The following is a 27,582-nucleotide window of genomic DNA, read 5'->3' as shown; positions in this document are numbered from 1 at the left end:
GGGCGCCCCTGTGAGCCCAGCCCCCTCCCCAGCACGGCGGGGCCCAGCACGGCGGGGCCCATCCCAGCAGCCCCTGACGACTCTACTGCGAGTCCTATGGCAGTGGGGCCACCAGCCGTGATGGGGGTGTGGACCCCCAGGAGGGAGTTCCAGCCCCAGTGTCCCGCACCCTGACAGGGTCCGAGGCTCACAGACCTGGAGTCTGTAGCCCTGTGTCCAGTGCACTCGGGGGCTTTGTCAGCTGGAGCCCACTGGGGCCAAGACCACTGGAACAGTTTTTGGGCTGGTCCATTTGGCATCTCCCCAGCTCAGTGGCTGCAGCCAGCCCTGCCTCTCAAGGCCCCGGGCACACGTGTGACTCAAGCTGCCCTGGGGCTGCCCGCTGCCCACCTGGGGCCAGAGGCTTGAAGCCCAGCCGGGGTCCCAGGCAGTGCTGGACTGGGGGCTGCGCTGTGGGGAGGGGCCCCGTCACTAAGGGTGCCACCCCCAAGCCCCTCCCCAGCCAGGGCGAGGTCAGCCCCTGCAGCAGCCTCTCCAGCCACTAGGAACTCAGGGGTCCGGCGGCACGGAAGCGCACCCGGGGAAGGTCCCAGGGCAAGAGCACGTCAGGAGAATGCCTGAAGGCCGGGACTTGGGGATCCTCAGGCCGCCCCGTCCCACTGGGAAGACACGCCCATCTCTGCCTGTCATCAGCTGCTGGCCAGCCCGAAGTGAGTGTCCACTGTTTACCTGGGCGAGGGGAACCACAGCCCCAGCCCCGCCCTCCCACGTGAAGCCGCAGGGGCTGGAGCCAGCTCTGGGACTACAAAAGGCTGCTGGTGGCTCCAAGCCATCCTCAGAGGCTGCCCTGGGCTTCCCGCCTCACACACCATGGGTGTCGGCCGGAGGAGGCTGGCCGTGCTCTGGGCACTGGCTCTGGCCCTGGCCTGCACCCAGCACACAGGTGAGGCTCACGCCGGCTCTCCCGGGCCGGCCCGGACCGCGGCCTGGAGACCCTGGGGCTCCCTGAAGTCCTAGGGTGGCCCCGGTCTCGGGGGGAGCGGGCGGCTCAGAGGCCTTGTCCTGGGCTCTGGTCAAGCCGTGATTGGCTCTTCCAGCTCGGCCCCCGCCCCAGCAGGTTCCAGCTCATGGGGTCGGGGAGGGGCCTTCGGGGGCTGCAGGGGTCCCCGTGGGGGTTAGGGGCTTCTGAGGCCGGGCTGCTCCCCCGAGCTGGGTCTGGTCCCCGTGTGCTTCTCTGCTGCTCACTGCCCTCTGCAGCCTGCCACCCTGAGCAGACCCTCGGCCCTCTGAGCGTCCGACCAGCCCCTGGGACCACCCCTCCAACACCCCCTGTTTACCAGCTCACTTTCCCTGTGGGGGCCTCCGTGAGGGGCTCCTGGGGGCTCAGTCTTGTGTGGAGGGTGTGATGGTGAGGCTCACAGGGCGATGGGGGCGATGGGGGCAATGGGGGCGGCCTATGGTCCCCGTGGCCCTCTGAGGTCCCCTCCTACTTGGGCCTGCGCCTCCCAGCCTCTGCTCCCCAGGGGAGGGCTGGCCCCGGACTGGGGTTGGGTGGCTCCCAGGCTTGAACATCAGGGCAGGCCCTGAGCGCTCGGCAGCTTGGGGACCACGACGTGGTCTGCCAAGGTCCCCATGGCCCCATGTGGCTCCCACACGCCGATCCCCAGCCTCCCCCTGCTGCTGGACAGTCCCAGAACCAGGAGGCTCTCCCTCTGGCCCTCTGGGTGTCCCCTTGGCTTCAGGGATGAAGCTAGGTTGTCCCTGGGGGGGTGAGGGGGATGAAACACCTGTGAGTGACGATCGGCTCCCCCTCCTCCCCCTCCTCCAGAGGAGGGTCTGGTCCTCCCCTGCAGGGCCCGGGGCTGGGCTGGGCACCGTCTGGCCAGCTCTGGTGACGTTCTGCCCCTTTGGAAAGGCCTCTGAGGACCCCAGAATTCAGCTTCCTTTGGTGGCCTCCAGCGCGCTGAGCCCCTCCCCGTGGCCCAGAGCACCCCATTTCGGGAGCAGCTTTGTCCCCACTCTTGGTCCCAGGTCCCTATCCTGCTCGGAGTTTCCCTCCGGAGCCCTGGCTCTCTTTGGACAAGTGGCGTCCTCGACTCTCTGCTCCCTCAGGGGGCCGGCTGCTGCCCAGGGCAGTGCTGCCTTCTGTCCCTCCACGTGCCTGGCAAGGGCCCAGGGCCCAGCCCGGGTGGACGCTCAGTGAGCATGAACGAGCAGTGAATGAAGGAAGGGCCCCAGAGAAACCGGCTCAGGGCCCAGGACGCCCCGAGTGCTCACGGGGTCCACCTGCGGGGGTGGTCAAGGGAGTTTGGCTCAGCGGAGAGCCGGGGCAACCTCAGATGTGCGTGTGCGGGGATGAGATGCCCCAGCACCCCAGTCGGCGCAGAGAGACCCACTGTTCCTCCGTGCACTCCCTCTGAGGGGACGTGACTGCCCTTTGGCCGGCTCCGGCCCAGCGCCCTCTCCTCTTCCCACAGGCCATGCCCACGACGGCTCTGAGAACCAGGACCTCCCTCGTGCCCGCCACGGGCCTGGCGGTGAGTCTCCTCCCCACGTGCCAGAGCCCCCGCCCCGGCCCACAGAGAGCCCTTGAGGGGTCACAGCTTTGGGTGCCTCCCAATAGCTATCACCTGGGGGGTCAGAACCTGGCGGCCCCCTGCAGGCTGCTTGCTGTCTCCCCATCGAGGCTGCCAGCAGGGCTCACAGCAAGTCCTCCTCGCTCCCCGGTTAACTCCTGATGCTTCCGGAGAGGCCGGCTGGGCGACGGCAGCCCCGCATGGCAAGGGGAGGCCTCGGGGACAGACCCAGCCAGCCTCAGTTCGCGTTTCCCCGGAGGGGCTCCCCTGTGCCTGGCCTTGGCGCCAAGGGCTTGTCTGGGGCTGCTGACGCTGATCCAGGCATTTCTGAGCTTTCGGGAGTGAGGAGCCCCCAGCGCAAGGAGTGCTCCGGGCCACAGGGCTCTGGGAGCCGCCAGCCTCCAGCGTCCCCCGCTGCACGGGCTGCAGAGGGCTCCACGGCTCTGCGTTCACACTGGCAGGGAGGCGGCTCACGCGGCAGAATCCGGAGCTGCCTGGGGACCCAGCGGTCTTGGAACGGCCAATCCAAGGCGTCGGCTGTGGGGCTGAGCTGTGTGTGGGCGGTAGGGGTGGGGCTGTGCATCACTGCACCCCTGTTTCCACAGGAGACCCCCTCGGCATGGTGACTGTCCACCCGCCTCTGAGGACCCCCCCCGTGGTGCGAGGTGAGATCGCGTGAGGCTGGGCGGGGGGGGGGGGCCTGCGCTGGCCGAGCTCTCTCTCCGTCAGGCCTCGGGGCCGGCAGGGGGCAGCTTTCTGGGTGGACAAGGGCCCGAGTTCCAGGACGGCCGGGGCTCCGGGGTGTCCTGGGCCACGGACAGCAGGGTGTCCCAGACTCGGGCGCCCCTAGAAAGGCCCTGCTTTGTTTGACCCGCAGCCCTGAATGCGGCGCACGGCGGGCGAGTGTGCAGCACCTGGGGCGACTTCCACTACAAGACCTTCGACGGCGACCTCTTCCGCTTCCCCGGCCTGTGCAACTACGTCTTCTCCGCGCACTGCGGGGCCGCCTACGAGGACTTCAACATCCAGCTCCGCCGCGGCCCAGGGCCCAATGACACCGCGCCCAGCAGGGTCACCATGAAGCTGGACGGCCTGGTGGTCGAGCTGAGCAAGAGCTCCGCCTGGGTCAACGGCCGCCCGTGAGTCTGCGCCTGGGGCGGGGGGGGGGGGGGGGCGCTTCCGGGCGGGCGGGGGAGGGGCGCGGGGCGTGGTGCCCCCGGCCCCCGTGCTCAGCCACCTGCCCCCCCGGGGGCCAGGCTCTCACCCACCGCGTGCCCGCTGGCGTCGTCTGCGGGCATGGTGACCGCATCACGAGTGTGACTGAGGGTCCCTCCCTGCCTGGGGTCCAGACTTTGTCATCCATCCTCTGGTGCCCTCGGAGCCTCAGCGGGGCCCTCTCTCCACAGGGTCCAGCTGCCCTTCGGCCAGTCGGGTGTCCTCATTGACCAGAGCAGCAGCTACGTGAAGGTGGCAGCCAGGCTGGGCCTGGTCTTCATGTGGAACCGGGACGACAGCCTCCTGGTGAGGCCGGGGACGGGGGGCAGGGGGCGGGGGACGGGAGCGCACCTCCAGCGCGGCAGCTTCCCCTGGGAGGGAAGGCCAGGACCCGCCCCCACGGTGGCAGTGAGGATGGGGCCCCAGATGCTAACGGAGCCCCAGGGTCCACATCCCCAGATGGAGACCCTGCATCTGTGGGGCTTTTCCTCCAAGATGACCCTGCTTGGGTTCATAGCTTTGTGGAGCTAGTGGGGAGGGTCCTCCCTGGGGCGCCCCAGCCCCTCTCTCCTTGGGACCCTCTTCTGTCCCTGCGCATCCTTGCCCCGCTGGAGTCTGACTCATTCTCTTATTGCAGCTGGAGCTGGACGCCAAATACGCCAACCAGACCTGTGGGCTCTGCGGAGACTTCAATGGCGTCCCAGTCGTCAACGAGCTCTTCTCCCACAGTAAGCCCTGAGGCGAGGCACCCCACCTGCCCCGGGCTCCCTCTGCAGTGCTCCTGGAGGGCTGCCTTTCAGAACCCCAAGCCAGATGGCCAAATCCTAACACATGTGCACGCACCCACACACTCGCGGTCTAGCATGCACACCCACCCACGCACACACAGGTGCACAGACTCCTGCACGCCCCAGCACACACAGCGTGCACACACCCACACCCCATCCTGTCACTGTCTGCTCTCAGCAGGGCAGCGGCCTCCTCTGGGTCCTCCTGTTCTCAGTGCCTGTCCACACCCTCTCCTGAAACTGACCTGCTCCAACAAGACCCTGTCACTGCTTCTTGGTTCTCGAAACTTTGCCACCAAGCAGTGGCCTTTCATGGGACCCACACCTGCCACAGCCCCGATCCCGGGGTCCCCTCTGCCAGGCCCATGAGCCCCACACAAAGCCCACCCATAGGAGCTGCCTTATGGGAAGCCTGCCAAGCACCCAGTGGCCAGGGCTCGGGGTCACTCTCCAGCCCACTAGGCTGCGTGCCGGCCCCGAGCGTCAGTTAACAGGTCTCAGTGCGCTGCTACGTGGCCCCGAACACCTGGGGGTTCCTCCTATCATCTCCAGGCTCCCCTACTGTCCTGCATAGCCGCTGCTCCCCCCGGCGGTGTGGACGGGGGTGGTGGACGTGGCGAGGGGCACTGGGATCTGCAAACAGCCTGGCGTTGTGCTTCTGGCAGATGTCAAGCTGACGCCCATGGAGTTTGGAAACCTCCAGAAGGTGGATGGCCCAGTGGAGCAGTGTCAGGACCCTGTCCCAGAGCCCCTGACGAACTGCTTGACCGGCTCTGTAAGTCCCAGAGCGAACAGGGGTCGTGGTGGGGGGTCCTGCTCCCACAGCCCAGACCGAGCAGGGAGGTGGCCGTGAACCGGGGGACGTCCCCGAGCCTTGGCTGAGCCTGCGCCCCGGCTTTGCTCCAGGATGTCTGCGAGGAGATGCTGAGCGGCGGGCTGCTCTCGGGCTGCAGCGCCCTGGTCAACGCCAGCGGCTACCTGGACGCCTGCCGGCACGACCTCTGCCACTGTCAGCAGGCCAACCTGACCAGCTGCGCCTGCCACACCCTCGCCGAGTACTCCCGCCAGTGCGCCCACGCCGGGGGGCTGCCCCTGGACTGGCGGGGCCCCCTCCTCTGCCGTGAGTGCCCTGGGGGTCCTGGCCCCATCGTGCTGTCCTGCCTGGGGCTGGAAGCAAGGGCTGGGTGTGACGTGGACCCCGACCTCCTCCCTGCAGCCCAGACGTGCCCCCGGAACATGCAGTTCCACGAGTGTGGCTCGCCCTGCGTGGACACCTGCTCCAACCCCGGGCACTCCCAGCTCTGCGAGGACCACTGCATCGCCGGCTGCTTCTGCCCCAAGGGTGAGCATCCCCCCACCCCGTGAATCACACAGATGTGTTCTGAGTGTTCGAGAAGGACGGCCCCTCTGTGCCGGCTGGAGATGTCCTGGGCCCCTGGGTCTGAGGAACCCCTGTAGGGCAGGGCCACCATGGGCAGAGGGCCGGTCCCCTCCACACTCACGCAGTGGACACAGCCCGGCACCTGCCACATGCTTGCCTGCCTCTGCAGGGATGGTGCTGGATGACATCGGCCACACTGGCTGCATCCCGGTGTCCCAGTGCTCCTGTGTGTACAATGGGGCCACCTATGCCCCAGGGACCGGCTACTCCACAGACTGTGCCAACTGGTAGGACCCTGGGCCCCTGCCCTCTGGTCCTCGTGGACGTGCCCTGGGATGGCCCCTGCCCTCTGGTCCTCGTGGACATGCCCTGGGATGGCCCCTGCCCTCTGGTCCTCGTGGACGTGCCCTGGGACAGCCCTAAGGGACTGTGGCCCAGGTGCTGCCCACCCTCTCCCACTGAGGGCGCCGGGCAGGGGCCAGCAGCTCCCCAGGCAGGCGCTGATGGGCTCCAGTCCTATGTGGTGATGTGGGGCGGGGCACTGGTGAGACGCCCGTCTGCCTGCCGTCTCGGAGTGGGGGTGGGTTGCTCCGGGGGCTGGCCCACACGCGGCCCCTCCTTGCTCTCAGCACCTGCTCTGGAGGCCGGTGGAGCTGCCGGGAGGTGCCATGCCCCGGCACTTGCTTGGTGCTGGGGGGCGCACACTTCTCCACCTTTGACGAGAGGCAGTACACGGTTCACGGGGACTGCAGCTACGTGCTGACCAAGGTATGCGCCCTGGCCTCACCCCGGACAGGGTGGCCTTCAGGCGGCCTCCAGCCGTGGGTCCATGCGTCCTCCCTGGACCTGGGCTGCGTGTTGGTGCCGCGCCTGGGGGTCCCTATGCTGAGTCCCCCAAGAAACCACCCCCGCTCTGGGCGTGGCCTGTGGGGTTTACAGGTGGGTTTAGTAGGGGGAGGAAGGCCGGAGTGGGGCTGAGCGTTGAGGGAGGACCTGTGTTCCCAGCCCTGTGACAGCAGCGCCTTCACCGTGCTGGCCGAGCTGCGCAGATGCGGACTGACCGACAATGAGAACTGCCTGAAAAGCCTGACACTGAGCCTGGGCTCGGGGCACACGGTGAGTGCAGACCCCGGGGCTGGGGTGAACTTCGCCCAAGCCCCCGGTCCGCCATGGGCAGCAGGTGGCCCGGGCACGGCCCAAGGACCCTCCCACCAACTCCCGCCTCCACCTCTTGCGGGTCCTCTGCGCGACCGTCCCCAACAGGGAGCAGCGCAGGGACGGGCACTGGGCCTCCACCCACCCGGGAGGCCCAGGACGCCTCTCCGCTGCAGTCGACGTCTTTATTTTAGTAAATCTTTGTTTTGTTCACATGATCAGTGGGTGTCCAGTGCCTGCAGAAAGCGCAGACAAGCAGGCTGAGCCGGCGGCCGGGCCATCAGCCCTCCTCTGTAGAGCCCAGACCTGGGCACAGCCCTGGGGGGCCCGTCCTGACCCCCACTGTGTGCTTCTCCAGGTCATCGTGGTCAAGGCCAGCGGGGAGGTGTTTGTGAACCAGATCTACAGCCAGCTGCCCGTCTCCGCAGGTGAGCCCGCCTGCCCTGGTCACCCCTCGAGGGTCCGGCCCCTCGCACCCTACTGACACCTGGTCCTTGTGTCCACAGCCAACGTCACGCTCTTCAGACCCTCCACTTTCTTCATCGTCGCCCAGACCCAGCTGGGCCTGCAGCTGGACATCCAGCTGGTGCCCCTCATGCAGGTGTACGTGAGGCTGGCGCCCGAGCTCCGGGGGCAGACCTGCGGTAAGAGAGTCATTGCCCTGGCCACCAGAGCCCGCCCTCCGTGGCTGGGGGACACAGGGGCCTCATACTGCCCTCCCGCCCCCAGGCCTGTGTGGGAACTTCAACCAGAACCAGGCGGACGACTTCCGGACCATCAGCGGCGTGGTGGAGGGCACGGCCGCCGCCTTCGCCAACACCTGGAAGACCCAGGCCGCCTGCCCCAATGTCAAGAACAGCTTCGAGGACCCCTGCGCCTTCAGCGTGGAGAACGGTACGTGTGTCCGCGAGCCCCGCTGGCCCGCCTGGTGCCAGGGCCCCGTGGGCCAGAGGTCTGGGTGTGGGCTCTGGCTGTCCACCCCGGCCCGAAGGGGAAGGTCAGGTGGTAAACCAGCAGACCCGCCAACACGCAGCGCCCTGGCTGGGTGGGTCCCGGAGGAGCAGGGTGCTGGGGGGGTCGGGGAGTGAGGCCCACCCTCCCCGTGCCCGCCACCAGGCTGGGGGCGCTCGGGAAGGAGCCTCAGAGCTGCTCATGCCTGGCGTAGTGCTTTAGACGGGCCGTCAGGAGCGCGGGGTGAAAGGAAGTCTGCTCACCTGGAGGGAGCGCCCGTCTGACATGCCTGTCCAGCCCCGCTGACCGTCCCTCCTCCTCTGTCCACAGAGAAGTACGCTCAGCACTGGTGCTCGCAGCTGACCGACCCCCACGGCCCCTTCGCCCGGTGCCACGCCTCTGTGAGCCCCAGCACCTACTACTCGGTAATGCCACCCACCTGCCCCCTCCCTGGGCCGTGCGGCCACCCTCAGGGTCCCCAGGGCTGTGGCAGCAGGGTCTGGGCTATTTGGTCTCTCTGGCTCTGTTCCCCTCGCCCCCATTCACTCACTCACTCGCTGGCTCACGGCGAGGTTCCTGCAGCCGGCCTGAGGGTCCCCCAGAGAGCGCATAGCCCACCGGCCCGGGGCATAAGTGAGAAACCAGTGGCAGCTGCGATATTCTGGTGTCCGAGGCTGACCACAGAGGGCTGGACCGTTGGGTCACAGAGATGAGGGGCCCTGGTCCTCCCAGTGCCTCTGCCCAGCAGGGGGTTTGGCTCCAAGACGCGCTGTGCAATTTCTGCTGAGGGACGTTTAGGGAGAGGTCCTGGAGAGGCAGGAGCTCCGGCAGATCAGGGGCTGCTCACCGCTGGGGGGGCTGGGCTCCCTGACGTCCCAAACCCCTGACATCCTCCTAGAACTGCATGTTCGACACGTGCAACTGTGAGAAGAGTGAGGACTGCATGTGCGCCGCCCTGTCCTCCTACGTGTGGGCCTGCGCCGCCAGGGGCGTGCTGCTGAGCGGCTGGCGGGACGGCGCGTGCAGTGAGTGCGCGGGGAGCAGGGCGGGCCCTGCGGTGGATGCTCCAGGGGCCCCTGTCCTCACAGTCAAGCTCACAGTCCACGGAGCGCCCAGGCCAGGGCCCCCAGGACCCCAGCTAGGACCATGGGGCCTGGCGGGGACAGGGGAGCCAGGGTCCCGGGCGATGGCCGCTGGCTCTGTCCTGAGTGCTGCCCCTTCCTGGCATTCTGCAGCAAAGCCCACGGCCACCTGTCCCGAGTCGATGACCTACCACTACCACATCAGCACCTGCCAGCCCACCTGCCGGGCCCGGAGCGACGAGGACGTCCCCTGCAGCGTCAGCTTCGTCCCTGTGGACGGCTGTACCTGCCCCCATGACACCTTCCTGGACGACACGGGCAAGTGTGTGCTGGCCACCAGCTGTCCCTGCTACCACGGGGGCTCGATGGTTCCCAACGGGGAGTCGCTGCATGAGAGCGGGGTCATCTGGTAAGAGCCGCCGCCGAGCGGGTGGGGCGGGCCAGCTGGGGAGGCCCTCTGACCGCCCTCCCCTTGCAGCTCCTGCACCCAGGGCACGCTGGCCTGCATCGGAGGCCACTCCTCGGCTCCAGGTGAGCCCAGGGATGGGGGGAGGGGCTCTCGGTGACCTGCACGTGAAGCTATGGGCCGTGGGGGTGTGGGGGCTTAGACGCCCCCCAGTCGGCGAGGCTGGTGGCTGCTGCCCCGCTTCTCTGCCGCGCCTGGTCTGCGCCCTCTGGGCTCCACAAGAGGGCGCACCGCACGGCGGCACACGCACACGCACACGCCCGCCCCAGGGCGGCAGCCTCCACCGTCAGGAGACACGCCCCTCAGAGCCAGCCCGGTGGTCCCCTGATGCCCCCTCCCTCCCCAGCCTGTGCCTCCCCCATGATCTACTTGGACTGCCGCAACGCCACGCCCGGGGCCGCAGGGGCCGCAGGGGCCGGCTGTCAGAAGAGCTGCCACACGCTGGACATGGACTGTGTAAGTGCCCCGATGACCCCACACCTGCTCGGGCCTCGTGGGCTCCTGTGAAGAGGCCCACCAGGTGGGCCCTAAGAGGACCCTGCCTGAGGGCTGCCGGGCCTGCTGTCCCTGTGGCCCCCCCCCCGCCCCCAGCCCACCCAGGCCCACTGAGTGGAGTCTGCCCCGCCTCACAGTACAGCCCCCAGTGCGTGCCCGGCTGCGTGTGTCCCAACGGGCTGGTGGCCGACGGCGAAGGCGGCTGCATCCCTGCGTCCGACTGCCCCTGCGTGCACAACGAAGCCAGCTACCGGGCTGGCCAGACCATCCGGGTGGGCTGCAACACCTGGTACGCCTCAGGGCTCAGAGCCCCAGCCTGGGGGGCGGGCCCCGGGAGCAGGAGGCGGCACCCCGCCAGCGAGGCCGCCCACACCCGGGCAGGCCCCTGGAGCCTCAGGGAGGGAGGCTTTGGCCTGCTGAGTGCCCCGTCCCTCCCCAGCACCTGTAAAAGCAGGATGTGGCAGTGCACGGACGAGCCCTGCCTGGCCACCTGCGCAGTGTATGGGGACGGCCACTATCTCACCTTCGATGGGCAGCGCTACAGCTTCAGCGGGGACTGCGCGTACACGCTGGCCCAGGTACGGTGCGCGGTCAGCCCCTCCTAGACACCCCCCACCCTGCCCCTGGCCTCGCCCCTGGGACAGCCCTCCTCCCCCCCCCACAGGACCACTGCGGCGGGAACAGCAGTGCTCAGGACGGCTTCCGTGTCGTCACTGAGAACATCCCCTGTGGCACCACGGGGACCACCTGCTCCAAGGCCATCAAAGTCTTCCTGGGGGTGAGTGGGGCCCGGGGGGAGCCCCTGGGAAGGCTGTACTCCCAGGACAGGGGCCGTGGGGCCGCGGGCCGACTCGGGAGGTGGCAGGGTCCCCATCCAGAGCCTCACTGGCCCTGCCCCACACAGAGCTACGAGCTGAAGCTGAGTGACGGCAAAGCGGAGGTGATCGAGAAGGACCTGGGGCAGCAGCCGCCCTTCTCCATCCGCCAGATGGGCATCTACCTGGTGGTGGACACGGAGGTCGGCCTGGTGCTGTTGTGGGACAAGAAGACCAGCATCTTCCTAATACTCAGCCCCGAGTTCAAGGTGGGCCCCCTGGGAGGCCGCCGCCCTCACCCCAGGCCCAGGGTCGGCTGGGAGCAGGGGTGCAGTCGGGGAGAGACAGAGACGGAGAGAAAGACAGAGGCAGAGAGGGAGACAGACAGACAGGGAGGGACAGAGCGGCAGCAGGAGCCGCCACACACTGCTGGCCCCCTGCTCTCACAGCTCTGGACACCGGAAGTCCAGTCGAGGTGTCCTGGGGCCGGATTCCCTCCCAAGGCTCTGGGGGAGGGTTCCTCCCGCCTCCTCCAGCTCCCGCGGCCCCGGTCATCCCGTCACCCCAACCTCTGCCTCCCGTTACTGTCTTCACTCTGTCTGCGTCCACATGCCCCCTGTCCTTTAGGGGTACAGGCACTGGCCCAGCCGCCCCAGCTCGCTCTCAGCTTGCTCTCGCCCGCGGAGACGTTCTTCCCTCGCAGGGCCACGCTCCCCGGTGTCGGGTCAGGACCCGAGCCCGGCTCGGGGTTACAGCTCGTAGCCCACTGTGCTGTCTCCCCCGTGCCCTCGCCTCCAGAGAGACTTGGGCGCCCGGTGGGGCTGCTCTGGGGAAGCTGTGGGCCCCATGGGTGGGGGTGAATGGGGTCGCAGGGCCCTGAGCCTGAGCCCCCGTCTCTGCGTCCACAGGGGAGGGTCTGCGGGCTGTGCGGGAACTTTGATGACAACGCCCTCAACGACCTCACCACGCGGAGCCAGTCCGTGGTGGGCGACGTGCTGGAGTTTGGCAACAGCTGGAAATTCTCCCCGTCCTGCCCGGACGCCCAGGACCCCAAGGACCCCTGTACGGCCAATCCGTACCGCAAGTCCTGGGCCCAGAAGCAGTGCAGCATCATCAGCGGGGACGCCTTCAGCGCCTGCCATGCCCACGTACGTGGGGCACTCCTCCGGGCCCCTGGGGAGGAAGGGACAGGGTGGGGGCCCAGTGGCTCCTTGCCACCCTCTGGGGCCACCTGTCTGGCCGGCCACGTGGGACCTGAGCTCCAGGGAATTTGGCCCAGGCCGACACCAAGCCATGCCAGTCCCCGAGAGCCATGGGAGGGTGGGCCCGGCGCCTGAAGCCTCTTCTCTGCAGGTGGAGCCGGCCAGGTACTACGAGGCCTGCGTGAGCGACGCCTGCGCCTGTGACTCTGGGGGTGACTGTGAGTGCTTCTGCACGGCCGTGGCCGCCTACGCCCGGGCCTGCCACGAAGCGGGCGTGTGCGTGTCCTGGCGGACCCCGGACATCTGCCGTGAGTGCCCACGGACGCGTCCATTAGGGCAGGACGGGGACACAGGCAGTGACGAGAGCTGTGCTGAATGCAGGAGGGGTGGGAGGGCTTGAAGGGGATCTGCTGAGCTCCCCCAAACCTGCGGAGCCGGGCGGAGGGGGCGGAGCTGGGGGGCAGCTCCAGCTGAAGTCCCCCGCCTCAAGGTGCCGCGTCCGTGAGAAGCCCGCTGACCACGCTCCTTGCCGCCCCCTGTGGCCCGCAGACCCCACGCCCCCGAGGCCACGTCCACAGGCACAGGGGAGGGATGCGTCTTTAGAACGGCTCGTGGTCAAGGATTGGGGCACGGGGAGCCCCCAGGCTGTCCTCCAAGGGCGGCACTCGCGCCTGGCCCTGAGCCCCCTGCCCCCTCCCCGCAGCCCTCTTCTGCGACTACTACAACCCCCAGGGCCAGTGCGAGTGGCACTACCTTCCCTGCGGCGCCCCCTGCCTGAAGACCTGCCGGAACCCCAGCGGCCAGTGCCTGCACGGCGTGCACGGCCTGGAAGGTGGGCTGCTGCCCTGCTGGCTGGGAGGGGCGGCCCAGGGGCCCGGGGGTGCGGGGTCTGTCCTGGGGGTCCTCTGACCCCCCGTGGTGCCTGTGCAGCTGTAGCCTTGAGCCCCCCGCAGCGTTGTGGGCGACGTCCAGGGCTGGGCACTGAGTGGAGGCGGGAGGTGGGGGGTCAGGTGACGCGCAGTTCGTCTGGCTGGGACTCAGGCCTCTCTGGCCCACAGGCTGCTACCCCAAGTGCCCACCAGAGGCCCCCATCTTTGACGAGGACCAGATGCAGTGTGTGGCGTCCTGCCCTACCCCACCCCCACCGCCGCCCTGCCGCGTCCAGGGCAAGTCCTACCGGCCTGGCTCAGCCGTGCCCTCGGATGAGAACTGCCACTCCTGGTGAGTCCTTGGCTGGAGCTGAGAGGAGCCTGGAGCACGTGGGGGGTTCTCCCGGCCCCCTGCCGTTGGGGAAAGGCCCCACCAGCCACCTCCCAGGAGGGCCTCCTCCCTTGAGGGCCGGGAGGAGCCCTCCAGCCTGGGTTTGCTGTGGGGTCCACCGAGGAGCTTCCTTGCTGCAGGATGAGGCTGGGGGGTGAAGGAAGGGGGCAGAGGGGAAGCTGAAACGTGACACCCACCGAGGATCCCCAAGACAGACACCCTTGAGAGGAAGCGGCCGTCAGAAGGCCCGAGGGACTCTCTGGCCATGCTGGAACCGGCCTCCTCTGGTCACTGACTGGAGGGGCCCCCTGACGGGGTGTGACCCCACTGGCCTGCCCGCCCCGGCACGGGGCTTGCCCTACGCCCCCAGACTCACCTGCTTTCTTCTGTTGCCAGCATTTGCACTGAGAGCGGCGTGCGCTGCACCTATGACTCGGACGGTGAGCAGGGGTGGCCCTCCTCGTCTGGGGTCCCGGGTCCCCGCCTGCCCCCCAGCCCCTGACCGCCAGCTCCCTGCTCTCCTCAGCCTGTGTCTGCACCTACGGCGGCCAGCACTTCCGTCCCGGGGACATCATCTACCACACGGCAGACGGCACGGGGGGCTGCATCTCCGCCCGCTGCGGGGCCAACGGCACCATCGAGAGGAGGGTCTACGCCTGCAGCTCTACCTCCCCCACCCCGCAAACCACCTTCTCCTTCTCTACGACGCTCGGTAAGGCGGACGCACTGGGTACCAGGCAGGGCTGCCCCTCGCCTGGGAGTGAGGAAGGGGCCAGGACGGCCAGCCTCCCCGCAGCCGGGAAGGGCCAGCCTCCTCCAGGCTCCCTGGCAGGACCCACGCCCTCAGTTGTGCTCTCAGGGCTGAGGCTCCCAGCACGGGGCAGGGGCTGCGAGCAGAGGCTCCCCAGGCCGGCCCCCAGGGCGAGGACCACCTGGGAGCCCCTGCCCAGGTGCGCTGCCATCCAGTCTTCTTCCGTCGTGCACGTGCCAGGCGCCTCGAGGCTTTACCCTCTTCCGGGGCATCTAGGGGCCATACCAGAGCTTCCCCAAACGTCGAAGAGCCCCTGTCCCTTTGGCTTTTGGGGCCACACGTGCAGATTCTGGGGAACAGGCTTCCCTTAAGTGAGCCCAGCTCGCCTCCTGGCTCAGCTGCGATGAGCGCCACAGCCACACGGCCCAGGGCCCTGGGGCCTCCCCCGGCTCCTGTCGTGGGCGGAGACACACAGGCAGACAGACGTGGTGAGGCCTCCAGGCAGCTGACGGAAGAGGCAGGGCGGGGTGGCCTCAAGGACTCGGGGAGCCGTGTCCTGACGCCCAGCCTTTCCGCTGTCTCTTGCCCTCAGTCCTGGGCCTGACGCCTCCACCTGGCACGCGCCCCAGCCCTACCGAGAGCACGGCACACACCCCGAGCAGCACCCCATCCACCGCCCCGGGCACGTCCCCGAGAATGCTGTCTTCAGTAGCCACCCCCTCACCCACCCCGGGCTGTGAGCAGCAGTGCCAGTGGTCACAGTGGTTGGACGTCAGCCGTCCGGGACGCGGCACAGACAGCGGGGACTTCGACACACTGGAGAACCTCCGTGCCCACGGGTACCAGGTTTGCCGAGCACCGAGGCAGGTGGAGTGCCGGGCCGAGGGCGCCGCTGGGGTGCCACTCCAAGTCCTGGGGCAGCACGTGGAGTGCAGCCCGCAGGTGGGGCTGACTTGCTACAACAGGGACCAGGCTTCCGGGCTCTGTGAAAACTACCAGATCAGGATCCTGTGCTGCTCCCCCGAGGACTGCACCCTCAGCAGCACCACCTCTCCTGTCACCTCCAGGACAGCTGACACCGGGACCAGCAGGACCACCTCAGTGCCCTCAGGGAACACTTCTTCCTCAGCCCCCATCACCACAACTGGCCTAACCACTGTCTCCACGACTAGCAACACACCTGCCCCAGGTTCCACCACACCTCCCCCAGGTTCCACCACACCTGCCCCAGGTTCCACCACACCTGCCCCAGGTACCACCACACCTGCCCCAGGTTCCACCACACCTGCCCCAGGTTCCACCACACCTCCCCCAGGTTCCACCACACCTGCCCCAGGTACCACCACACCTGCCCCAGGTACCACACCTGCCCCAGGTTCCACCACACCTGCCCCAGGTTCCACCACACCTGTCCCAGGTACACCTACACCTGCCCCAGGTTCCACCACACCTGCCCCAGGTACCACCACACCTGCCCCAGGTACCACCACACCTGCCCCAGGTTCCACCACACCTGTCCCAGGTACCACCACACCTGCCCCAGGTTCCACCACACCTGTCCCAGGTACCACCACACCTGTCCAGGTTCCACCACACCTGTCCCAGGTACCACCACACCTGCCCCAGGTTCCACCACACCTGTCCCAGGTACACCTACACCTGCCCCAGGTTCCACCACACCTGCCCCAGGTACCACCACACCTGCCCCAGGTTCCACCACACCTGCCCCAGGTACCACCACACCTGCCCCAGGTTCCACCACACCTGTCCCAGGTACCACCACACCTGCCCCAGGTTCCACCACACCTGTCCCAGGTACCACCACACCTACCACACCTGTCCCAGGTACCACCACACCTGTCCCAGGTTCCACCACACCTGCCCCAGGTTCCACCACACCTGTCCCAGGTACCACTACACCTGCTCCAGGTTCCACCACACCTGCTCCAGGTACACCTACACCTGCCCCAGGTACCACCACACCTGTCCCAGGTACCACCACACCTGTCCCAGGTTCCACCACACCTGCCCCAGGTACCACACCTGTCCCAGGTACCACCACACCTGCCCCAGGTTCCACCACACCTCCCCCAGGTTCCACCACACCTGCCCCAGTTACCACCACACCTGTCCCAGGTTCCACCACACCTGCCCCAGGTACCACCACACCTGTCCCAGGTTCCACCACACCTGTCCCAGGTACCACCACACCTGCCCCAGGTTCCACCACACCTGCCCCAGGTACCACATCTGTCCCAGGTACCACCACACCTGCCCCAGGTTCCACCACACCTGCCCCAGGTACCACCACACCTGCCCCAGGTTCCACCACACCTCCCCCAGGTTCCACCACACCTGCCCCAGGTTCCACCACACCTGTCCCAGGTACCACCACACATGCCCCAGGTTCCACTACACCTGCTCCAGGTACCACTACACCTTCTCCAGGTTCCACTACACCTGCTCCAGGTACACCTACACCTGCCCCAGGTACCACCACACCTGCCCCAGGTTCCACCACACCTGCCCCAGGTACCACCACACCTGTCCCAGGTTCCACCACACCTGCCCCAGGTTCCACCACACCTGCCCCAGGTTCCACTACACCTGCCCCAGGTTCCACGACACCTGCTCCAGGTACACCTACACCTGCCCCAGGTACCACCACACCTGTCCCAGGTACCACCACACATGCCCCAGGTTCCACCACACCTGCCCCAGGTTCCACTACACCTATCCCAGGTTCCACTACACCTATCCCAGGTTCCACTACACCTATCCCAGGTCCCACTACACATGCCCCAGGTCCCACTACACCTGTAAAAAGAACCCTCTCGACTTCCAGCCCAATGTCAGTTTCAACAGTTTCAACCACAACCTCTGTGCCGACCACAGCCCCGGGGACCTCCATTCCCCCTGGCACATTGACGCCCAGCGACAACCCCTGTCTGCGAGAATCATGCACTTGGACTGAGTGGATTGATGGCAGCTATCCTGGATCAGGGAGAAAGAGTGGAGATTTTGACACTTTTCAGAATCTGAGATCCAAAGGATATAAATTCTGCGCAAATCCCAGGAACGTGCAGTGCAGGGCAGAGCGTTTCCCGAACACCCCGCTGCAGGAACTGGGGCAGGACCTGATCTGTGACAAGACGGTGGGGCTGATATGCCGCAACGAGGACCAGCTGCCCCCAATTTGCTACAACTATGAAATCCGGATCCTGTGCTGTGAGGTGGTGAATGTGTGCACGACAAACACCTCCCCCTTCACCACGCCCGGGGCCACGCACTGGACCACACGCGAAACCAGCACTGCCTGGACCACTGTCCTGCCCTCACCTTCCACCCTCCACAGCAGCACCGGCTCCCCACCCGTGTCCCCAGCAAGCAGGGTCACCCCCAGCACACATGAGCCCTCCCCACCTGGGACCAGCCCCGCCTCCTCTCCGAGGACCAGCACGACCTCCGCGCGGACAACCGGCCCCCCCCTCCTCTCCGACGACCAGCACGACCTCTGCGCACACAACCGGCACCCCCTCCTCTCCGACGACCAGCACGACCTCCGCGCGCACAACCGGCCCCCCCTCCTCTCCGACGACCAGCACGACCTCCGCGCGCACAACCGGCCCCCCCTCCTCTCCGACGACCAGCACGACCTCTGCGCACACAACCGGCCCCCCCTCCTCTCCGACGACCAGCACGACCTCCGCGCGGACAACCGGCCCCCCCTCCTCTCCGACGACCAGCACGACCTCCGCGCGCACAACCGGCCCCCCCTCCTCTCCGACGACCAGCACGACCTCCGCTCGGACAACCGGCCCCCCCTCCTCTCCGACGACCAGCACGACCTCCGCGCGCACAACCGGCCCCCCCTCCTCTCCGACGACCAGCACGACCTCCGCGCGCACAACCGGCCCCCCCTCCTCTCCGACGACCATCACGACCTCCGCGCGCACAACCGGCCCCCCCTCCTCTCCGACGACCAGCACGACCTCCGCGCGGACAACCGGCCCCCCCCTCCTCTCCGACGACCAGCACGACCTCCGCGCACACAACCGGCCCCCCCTCCTCTCCGACGACCAGCACGACCTCCGCGCGGACAACCGGCCCCCCCTCCTCTCCGACGACCAGCACGACCTCCGCGCGGACAACCGGCCCCCCCTCCTCTCCGACGACCAGCACGACCTCCGCGCGGACAACCGGCCCCCCCTCCTCTCCGACGACCAGCACGACCTCCGCGCGGACAACCGGCACCCCCTCCTCTCCGACGACCAGCACGACCTCCGCACGGACAACCGGCACCCCCTCCTCTCCGACGACCAGCACGACCTCTGTCCCTACACCTGGGACTCCCTACTCCACATCCGGGGCCACCACCTGCTGGCCACAGTGCGCGTGGACCAGGTGGTTCGATGTGGACGTCCCCTCCCCTGGGCCCGATGGAGGAGACTCTGAAACCTACAGCAACATCACCGGAAGAGGAGAGAAGATCTGCCACCTACCCGAGCACATCGCCCGCCTGGAGTGCCGAGCGGAGAGCCACCCGGAGGTCAGCATCGCCGAGCTGGGCCAGGTGGTGCAGTGCAACCCCAAAGTGGGCCTGGTGTGCCGGAACCGGGACCAGAGCGACCCGTTCACGACGTGCTTCAACTACCAGATCCGAGTGCTGTGCTGTGAGCCCCCAGAAGGCTGCCCTGTCCCTCCTGTGACCTCCTCTGTGACTTTATCCAAGACTCCTCTGTCCCCAGAGTCCACCTCCACGGTGTCCTCGGTGACACCGCCCAGCCCCACGGAGCCCTCCACCACAACGTGCTACTGCAGCGTGTCCGGCAGTTTCTACCCTGCGGGTACGTGGCTCCTGTCCACGGTGTCTGGTGTGTGCTGACCCTGCTGGCTGCTGTCCTGTTCTCAGAGCTACTGTGTGAGGGGAGGGGAGGGGTCCCCTGTTCTGTGACCGGGCTTGGGGCTGTGGACGGGGTCAGAAGTAGCTGTCACTGAGGATATGCCCTTCATATCTGAGTGAAGGCCACCTGCCGGGCCAGCCGCCTAGCTGACCACCAGCCTGAGCCCCTCCTGCTGGGACCCCTGCTCTGCCTGGACCGCCTGTCCCTTTGTCTTGCAGGGTCCATCATTTACCAGCAGACCGACCTCTCCGACCACTGCTATTACGCCGTGTGCAGCCTGGACTGCCATGTGGTCAGGCGGACTGACCACACCTGTCCCACCAGCACACCGTCTCTTCCCCCGACCACCTCCCCACCACGGTCCTCCCCGTCTACGTCGGTGCCTCCGAAGGGATGCCCAAATGCAGTGCCCCCGAGGACGGTAATCCCACCTTTCCTGCCGCCCCTGGGCTCAGGGGCGCATGCGGGGCCCCCCCCCGCGCCTTCCCCATTAGGCCGTGGCGTCACGTGTGCGTGGGGGTCGGTGCCTCCCGGACCGATTCAGGCTGCCCATGGGGAGAGGCCGTTTCTGGTCGCCCAGAACTTCTGGACTGGGATGCCAGGGCGTGGGGTCCAGGGTTCAGACTCTGCTTTCTGATAAGGGGGCCAGAGCAGGCGGGGGTGCTCTGGGCAGGGTCGACAGCCAAGGAGCGGGGTCCGGGTAGTCCGCACGTGGGGAGCAGTTGCAACTGGGCAGAGTGGGGAGGGGGCAACCTGCACCCACTCAGAGACCCTCCCTCCAGTGGGGATGCGGAGGGAACAGTCGGGTGGGGGTGCCGGTCCCAACCCCGGTGCCCCTGCTGGCTTCTCTCTCCGGGGAGGCCCAGGCCAGCTCTGAGCCCTGAGGGTCGGCGCCGTGTCGGGGGCGAGGCCCTGCAGCTGTCCTTCCTCCGCAGGAAGGCGAGACCTGGGCCATGCCCAACTGCTCTCAGGCCACCTGCAAGGGCAACGGGGTCATCACTGTGAGGCCGCGCCAGTGCCCAGCGGTGAAGGAGCTGACCTGCGCCAACGGCTACCCCCCCGTGAGCGTGGCTGACGACGAGGGCTGCTGCTTAAGCCACTACGAGTGTCAATGTGAGCCCGGCGGGCGGGCGGGCAGAGAAGGGGGCTCCACTAAGGCGGGACAGGATCTCGGGCCTGGGAAGGACCCCCCAGCAACAGGGCAGAGGTCATGGTGCCCGGCCTCCTCCCGGGGTGCCCAGCGGAACCCTGCCCGAGCCCAGAGCCCCCGGGGCCGCGCGGGGTGGGTGAAGAGGGAGGGAGTCTGGTCCCGCCCCTCAGGTGGCGCTTGCAGCTGCTGCACAGGGCGCTGGCGCGGGTGCTGACCGCAGGGCGGGCCCGCCACTCCCCTGGGCGCAGGGACACACGTGCCCTCTGGGGCCCCGGGGTGTGGGCTCCGGTCAGGCGGCTCCTCACGCCTGCAGGTGTGTGCAGCGGCTGGGGCGACCCCCACTACATCACCTTCGACGGCACCTACTACACATTCCTGGACAACTGCACGTACGTGCTGGTGCAGCAGATCGTGCCGGTGTTCGGGCACTTCCGGGTGCTCATCCAAAACTACTTCTGCGACGCTGAGGACAGGCTGTCCTGCCCGCAGTCCATCATCATCGAGTACCGGCAGGACCGCGTCGTGCTGACCCGCAAGCCAGTCCACGGGGTGATGACCAATGAGGTGGGGACCCCGGGCAGCTCGCGCGTGCCGGGTGGGCAGCAGGTGCTGGGCAGCGGCTTACCTCCCGCCTCACCCGTCTAGATCATCTTCAACGAGAAGGTGGTCAGTCCCGGCTTCCAAAAGGACGGCATCGTCGTCTCCCAGACTGGCATCAAGATGTACGCGACCATCCCTGAGCTCGGCGTCCAGGTCATGTTCAGCGGCCTCATCTTCTCGGTGGAGGTGCCTTTCAGCAAGTTCGCCAACAACACAGAGGGGCAGTGTGGTGAGTGCCGGGCCAGGCCCCGCCCTGGCTCTCTGGGCTCGGGTCCTCCCTCTGGTCGTTAAATGCAGCTGAGAGTGTCCAGTAGGGGACAAGGGTCAGCCTTGGTGCGTCCCTCCAGGAGCTGCATTCTTGGCGGGGGGTGAGGCTGCCCATGTGGCCTGGGGCCCGCAGGCAATTCTGCTTTCTGGCTGCACAGGGGTCCTGCTACAGGACTCACACCTGAGGCCCACACCTGTCCGTCCTGCCTGGGAACTGCCCTGGGGGCCGGCTTCCCGGAGGGAGAAGGAAGCACACAGAGGCCAGGGAGCCGGTCCCATGGTAGCCCCCGGAGCAGCTGCCTGGGGACATCGGGTCCCGACCCCCAGCTCGGGGACACTGTGCCCCAAGGGAGGGCTTGGGTGTCACTGCTGTCCCCAGCCACCTGACTGCTGCCTCCACGCCCCAGGCACCTGCACCAACAACCAGGAAGACGAGTGTCGACTGCCCGGGGGGGCAGTGGTGGCCTCCTGCTCTGACATGTCCAGCCACTGGAAGGTGACCGTTCCTGACCAGCCATCCTGTGACGGGCCTCCCCCGACGCCCATTATACCCAGGACCACGGCCGTCCCGTGCCCACCATCACCAATCTGCCAGCTCATTCTGAGCGAGTGAGACTCCCGGGCTGGGGCGGGGGCTGAGGCAGGGGTTGGGTGGGCAGTAGTCCTGCTGATCTCATGTTTCTGGGGTGACAGGAAGACGGGGGCCTGCAGGGACTCCTGAGGGAGAGGGACCATCCTGGGCTCCAAGCAGAGTCGTGCAGCTGGAGCGCCACGCGCAGAGCCCAGCAAGGCTGGCCGGCAGCACGCTGTGGGTCAGGGCACAAGTCCTCACTCGGGTAGCACCCATGTGAGCGGGGCAGGGGGGCGCCCAGCAGAGAATTTGCAGAAAGCAAAGGCTGTGTACAGCTGGACACCCTCCCCACCACACACGGATCGCCCCAGGGGCCGGGGACACGCTGCACACGGTCGACCCGGCGGCTCCCTCCCGTGGGCCCCTTCGCCAGCGAATGCCTGCAGCCTGGCAGCCCCACTGCAGACCTGCCCCACGACCCATGTGTCCCTGTGCCGCAGGGTCTTTGAGCTGTGCCACGCGGTGCTCCCTCCATGGCCGTACTACCAAGGCTGCCTCTTCGACCAGTGCCACATGCCCCACTCGGATGTGATGTGCTCTAGCCTGGAGCTGTACGCTTCGCTCTGTGCGTCTCATGGCGTCTGCGTCGACTGGAGGGGCCAAACCAACCACACATGCCGTGAGTGCCTTCCCTGGCCTCAGACAGCCCCCGTCCCACTGGGCAGTGGCAATCAGCATGTGGCCTGGGACCAGATGTGCTGGGCCACTGGTGGGACTGGGTGGTCCGGGTGGGCTTCCTGGAGGAGCAGGGCTGAGCCCAGAACAGAGTGCATTTGTTTCCTGGAGAGAAAAGAGGGGGCACCCAGATCACAGCGCCTGGCGCAGGGGGTGGCGGTCGTGGGTTCTGATAGAGAGGGCGGTGCAGAGCACACAGCACAGGGTGCCCAGACAGCCCAGCCAGAGGGGGCCCAGGGTCAGAGCCTCGGGGCTCTGTTGGTGCACTCCAGCCTCAGGCGTGGCTTCCCTCTCCTCGCAGCCTTCACCTGTCCTGCTGACAAGGTGTACCAGCCCTGTGGCCCGTCCAACCCCTCCTACTGCTACACCAACCACAGCACCAACGCTGCGTAAGCGCCCGCCCTCTTCCTCCAGGACCCCACGTTTCCCCCGGGAGCCCCCAAGCCGCCTCTCCCTGCCCTGGGGGGCCAGCCGTGCTCACCTCCTGCTCCCGCAGGGTCCTTCGGGAAGAGGCTCCATTCACTGAAGGCTGCTTCTGCCCAGAGGGCAGGTCGCTGTTCAGCAGGAGCTCGGAGGTCTGCGTGCCCGACGACTGCGCCAGTACGTCCCCGGGGCTGGGATCCCACGACCCCCTCGGGGTCTGCTCTGCTCAGCCAGACTCCAGAGCTTTCCACCATGGCCTGGTCCACCCCAGCCCCTGGTCCCTGGCCCCCAGCATGAGGTCTGCCCCTGACGGGTTGGGGGCTGTGGCTGCCCAGCGTGACCTCCATCTCTCTCCTTGCAGGTTGTCTGGGGCCCCACGGGGAGCCTGTGGAGGTGAGCACAGCACCCTTGGGGGCTGGGGGCTTCTTCTCTGCACCAGAGGCTCAGAGGAGAGGCAGGGAGGTGGGCAGAGCCTTCCCAGCAAGACACAGGAGGCTTCCATGTGCGGGTGCCCATAGGCCCCTGTAGGAGAGTGTGGGTGCCGGCCCCAGCCTGGCCGTGCCCCGTCCTCCATGGAGAGCCCCTCCTGCCCTGTGAAGGTGGGAGCGGCGAGGAGGGAGGCCGGTCGCCCACACAGCTCCCCGGTCCCTGTCTCCCGGCCCCTGTGGGCCCCACGGCGCCCCAGCAGCCCTCAGCCGCCTGCTCCCTGCTCTTCCTGCTGGCTGCTGCTGCTCCGGGGCAGATGGGTGACCGACAGCTGGGGCTCACACGTCCCTCCCCTTACAGCCCGGCCACACTGTTCACATCGACTGCCAGGAGTGCACCTGCGAGGGCAGCCCCCAGACTATGCGCTGCCGGAATCAGGCCTGCCCGCCACCCCCCGCCTGCCCCGAGCCCGGCTTCACGCCTGAGCCTGCAGACCCGCAGCCCGGGCAGTGTTGTCCTCAGTACCACTGTGGTAAGTCTGGGGCGTGTGGGGGTCACGCACGCACTGGCTCAGGGCTGGCCGGCTTTGCCCTGAGGGTCCCGAGGTCCTGGTGCTGCCCCTCCTCGCTCCCAGTGTGGCCCCATCTGCTGACCTCCCGAGGGAAGGCTCGGGGGTGTGGGCATACCACGAGGTCAGGGTCTCCTCCGCCCCAGCTGAGAGCCCACTACCTGCCCACTGGGTGGTCAGCGCTCAGCACTCAGGCTGAGGTGGGCGAACACAGGCAGAGCGGAAGGCAGGCCTCCTGACGCCCCCTCCTGTCCACTCTCTGCAGCCTGCAACACCAGTTACTGCCCCCGGCCCGTGGGCTGCCCCGAGGGCGCCCGCTCCATCCTGACGCACAAGGAGGGGGCTTGCTGTCCTAGCCAAAACTGCAGTGAGTGTCCTGGCTCAGGGCCCCTGGGGTGGCCGTCACCGAGCAGTTGTCCAGGGGCCGGGACGCAGTCCTGACGGGTGGGGGCAGCGGTTGCGCAGCAGGAGGCGAGGGCGGGGTGCTGGGTGATGAGGGTGGCCCTGCAGGTCTGCTTGTCTCCCCTGGGCAGGCTGGACCGTCTGCAGCGTCAACGGCACTGCGTACCAGGTAAGGACCAGCCGGAGGTCAAGACCCCCGCGGCCTCCAGGGCGCGGGGTGCCCTGGGCGGCCAGCTTCTCCCCGAGGCGGGGTCCCCGGCAGTGCCAGGCCTCTGGGGCTTGGGTGGACTTCAGGAGAGCCCACAGCCCATACCCTGACCGTGACGGGGTCCCCACCTCCGTTTCCCTGGCCGGATCCTTGAGAGCTCGTGACCTCCCTGAGGTGCAGCCTTGGGGGTCTGTCCCTGAGACAGGGAGGGGGCACTGCCGAGGGTTGCCCCAGGGGGGCGAGTCAGCCCGGCGGGGCCGGGCCTGGAGGCAGGGGCACCAGCCCCCCGCGGCTCACTCACACTGGTCACCCTGGCTCCCCCAGCCTGGCGCCGTGGTCTCTTCCAACCTGTGCGAAACCTGTCGCTGTGAGGTGCCCGGGGGCCCCCAGGCGGACACGTTTGTGATCAGCTGTGAGACCCAGATCTGCAACACCCACTGCCAGGTGGTGAGTGCCCGTGCCCACACCCCCGCCCCTGGCAGCGCCCAGCCCGGGCTCAGGCCGCACGTCTGTGCCTCCCTGCAGGGCTTCGAGTACCAGGTGCAGGGCAGCCAGTGCTGCGGCTCGTGTGTGCCGGTGGCCTGTGTCGTGAACGTCAGCGACAGCTCTGCCGTCCTCGTTCCTGTGAGTAGTAGCCACAGGGCCCAGCCCGAGGGCTTCGGGGTCTTGGGGTGACTCTGGGGCAGGGCAGGCCACGGGCTCCAGGGAGGCCAGGACTCGGGGCCAGCCCCACCCTCCAGAGGGCCATGAGCCCACAGGACGGTGCGGTGCTGGGTGGGCAGTGTCCTGGCGCACCGGGGCCCTGGAGAGCCGTCAGTGCAAGGCCCTGCACAGGGCAGAGGCCAGGGGGACCTCCGGAGGCCCTGGGTCTGGGTGCTAGCAGACAGACGCTGCGCCCTCCCCTGCTGGAGCAAGGGCCCTGGGGATGGCCCCTCACCTGCCGGTCGGGCCTCCTTGCAGGCCGGTGAGTCCTGGTCAGACCCCGACAGCCCCTGCGTGACACACAAGTGTGAGAAACAGCGGGATGTGCTCGTGGTGACGACCGTAAGGAAGGAGTGCCCCCCCCTCAGCTGCTCAGTGGTGAGTCCCGGCAGCCTGCCCTGCCCAGCGGAGCTGACAGGGGCCACGGGAGGGCCAGACCCTGGACGGGACGGGACGGCCATGGGCAGCCTGGCGCGGTGGGGCAGGGGCGCCGCCTCCTGCGTGGGGCGCTGCCCACGCCTGTCTGAGCCTGTCCTGTGTCCCGCTCCCCGTTTCCACGGGGGCTGCCCCAGCACTGACACACTTTGCCTGCACAGGACAAGGCTAGCTTGAGTGAGGACGGATGCTGTCTCTTATGCAAAACCAGCGGTGAGTGGGCGTGTCTGTGGGGGTGGAAGGCGGGGTGCTGATTCCAGCCTGCCCGGAGGAAGGCCGGGAGCGCCCGCCGGGGCTGACCCTCTGCCCCACCTCCTGCATCCTGTCCCTCCCCAGGGTCCAGCTGTTCCGTGCACCACAAGCACCAGGTCCTCCAGCAGCAGGGCTGCAGCTCCCCCGAGCCTGTGCGCCTCTCCTACTGCCAGGGCAAATGTGGGGACACCGCCTCCATGTACGTGGGCCCCTACCTTGGTCAGGCCCAGGAGCTCCTGCAGGCAGTGTTGGGGAAGACACAGCCTGTCCCCCCCAGGGCTCGGGGCAGGCGGATGAGGTGGTGGTGAAGGGGCAGGAATGGGGGGGGCTGTAACTGCCACCCCAGACAGCAGGGTCCTGCGGCTGGGTGGGGGGCTGGGCTGGGCTGGGGAATCCTGCCCTTCTGTTGACTGAGACCCCAGACTAGGGGTCCCTGTTCATGGCTTGTGGGACAAGTGGTTGTTGGGAGCCTCAGGGGGCTGGGATTGAGCCACGGTGACTGGCACATGGAGCCGCAGTGAAAGGCTGTCCACCTGCCTCCAGAGCAGTGGTTGTGCGGGTGCCGCGTGGGCCGGGCGGCCCATAGGCAGCGCCAGTGCTGAGCCGGCCCCGTCCACAGGTACTCGCTGGAAGCCAGCGGGGCGCCGAACAGCTGCCGGTGCTGTCAGGAGCTGCGGGTGTCTCCAAGGAACGTGACGCTGCACTGCGCCGACGGCTCCCGCAGGGCCATCAGCTACACTGAAGTGGAGGAGTGTGGCTGCGTGGGCCAGAGGTGCGACTCGCCTGGAGACCTCGGCCACTCGGAGGAGTGGGAGCCTGAGCACAGCAAGGAGCACAGCAAGGAGCACAGCAAGAAGCAGAGCGAGGAGCACAGCGAGGAGCACAGCAAGGAGCAGAGGAGTGAGGAACAGAGCAAGGAGACGGGGCAGAAGCACCAGGGAACAGGGGCCCTGGGTCCCAGGCCTCTCCAGTAGACAACCAGAGCCCTGCCCTCAGGCCCCGGCGGCCTCCCTCCTGGACACTCAACAAGAACGTCCTCCAGTGATCCAAGTCTACGATGCACTGTCCACCAGTCTCTGCCCTCTCCAGGGTCTGGCCCGCCCCAGATGTGCAGTGGCCCTGAAGGACCTGCAGCCCCTGCTCAGGACCAGCCGGGGCGGGCGGGGCTCCTCTGGCTGGGGTTCCAGCCTGCTCTCCCCAGGCTTCAGCCTCACATAAGGGCCTGACCCTCGATGGGCACTTGGACCTGGCAGCTGTCTGTGCTGCCGGCCACTGGGAGGCCGAGCCTCACCCCTGCCTCAGCCCTGGGCCTCAGGAAAGGGCCACGGGTTTTCTAAATACACCAGGAGCATTTTGCAGCTTGTGGACTCGGTGTGATTTTTAAGCTTGTCCATAAAACGCAGGAGCAGGGAGCGGGGCAGATGTGGGCCGGGGCTGCCTGGGGAGGCCTGCTGCCCCGTGTTCCATGCGCTCAGACAGACGGAGGGTGTGCATGAGGGGGTGAGGGAGGGGGCCCCATGGGGCGCACCCAGGGACTCAAGACGGGCATCCCTGGCCTGTCAGATGGGAGGGCTCTGTCTTCGCTCCGCAAACTCCGGATCTCTCATCACACTGAAGCCGAGCTCAGTGTGCGATGCACATGTGTGTGTGTGTGTGTGTGCGTACGCCCGCAGGCCCACGGGAGACCATGCCCTCAGAGGTCCTGTCGCGCGCCATCCTCCCCTAACCCACCCTGAGAACTGTGTTCCTAGAGCCCGGCCCCCTCTGCCTTGGAGGCCTTGGGGGAGCCCTGGACACCCTGG

General features: G+C 67.7%; 1 protein-coding gene across 1 annotated transcript; it reads left to right on the top strand.

The window, feature by feature from the left end:
- Positions 1–870: 870 nt before the first annotated feature.
- Positions 871–27,124, top strand: MUC5AC (mucin 5AC, oligomeric mucus/gel-forming). The gene is given in 53 exon segments (XM_032490525.1): positions 871–943; positions 2,478–2,537; positions 3,182–3,241; positions 3,454–3,715; positions 3,983–4,097; positions 4,429–4,519; positions 5,245–5,354; positions 5,486–5,699; positions 5,796–5,921; positions 6,130–6,247; positions 6,590–6,728; positions 6,966–7,076; positions 7,474–7,543; positions 7,622–7,759; positions 7,845–8,009; positions 8,397–8,491; positions 8,965–9,091; positions 9,302–9,557; positions 9,627–9,679; positions 9,961–10,070; positions 10,247–10,398; positions 10,549–10,687; positions 10,774–10,887; positions 11,014–11,193; positions 11,833–12,072; positions 12,278–12,434; positions 12,830–12,958; positions 13,185–13,347; positions 13,783–13,826; positions 13,913–14,098; positions 14,730–15,680; positions 15,806–15,943; positions 16,163–16,251; positions 16,342–17,820; positions 17,823–18,984; positions 19,260–19,462; positions 19,977–20,154; positions 20,505–20,755; positions 20,837–21,020; positions 21,466–21,667; positions 22,130–22,308; positions 22,666–22,753; positions 22,861–22,964; positions 23,149–23,180; positions 23,574–23,745; positions 24,047–24,148; positions 24,315–24,352; positions 24,716–24,838; positions 24,917–25,015; positions 25,352–25,471; positions 25,690–25,741; positions 25,865–25,979; positions 26,400–27,124. Coding segments are annotated over 53 exon segments (10,413 nt in total). The 3' UTR covers positions 26,755–27,124.
- Positions 27,125–27,582: the final 458 nt, after the last annotated feature.

The sequence above is a fragment of the Camelus ferus genome, chromosome 10, assembly GCF_009834535.1.
Source record: "Camelus ferus isolate YT-003-E chromosome 10, BCGSAC_Cfer_1.0, whole genome shotgun sequence".
Taxonomy (NCBI): Eukaryota; Metazoa; Chordata; class Mammalia; order Artiodactyla; family Camelidae; genus Camelus; species Camelus ferus.
Note: the sequence above shows the minus strand (reverse complement) of the source record. Positions and strands in the feature narration are given on the sequence as shown.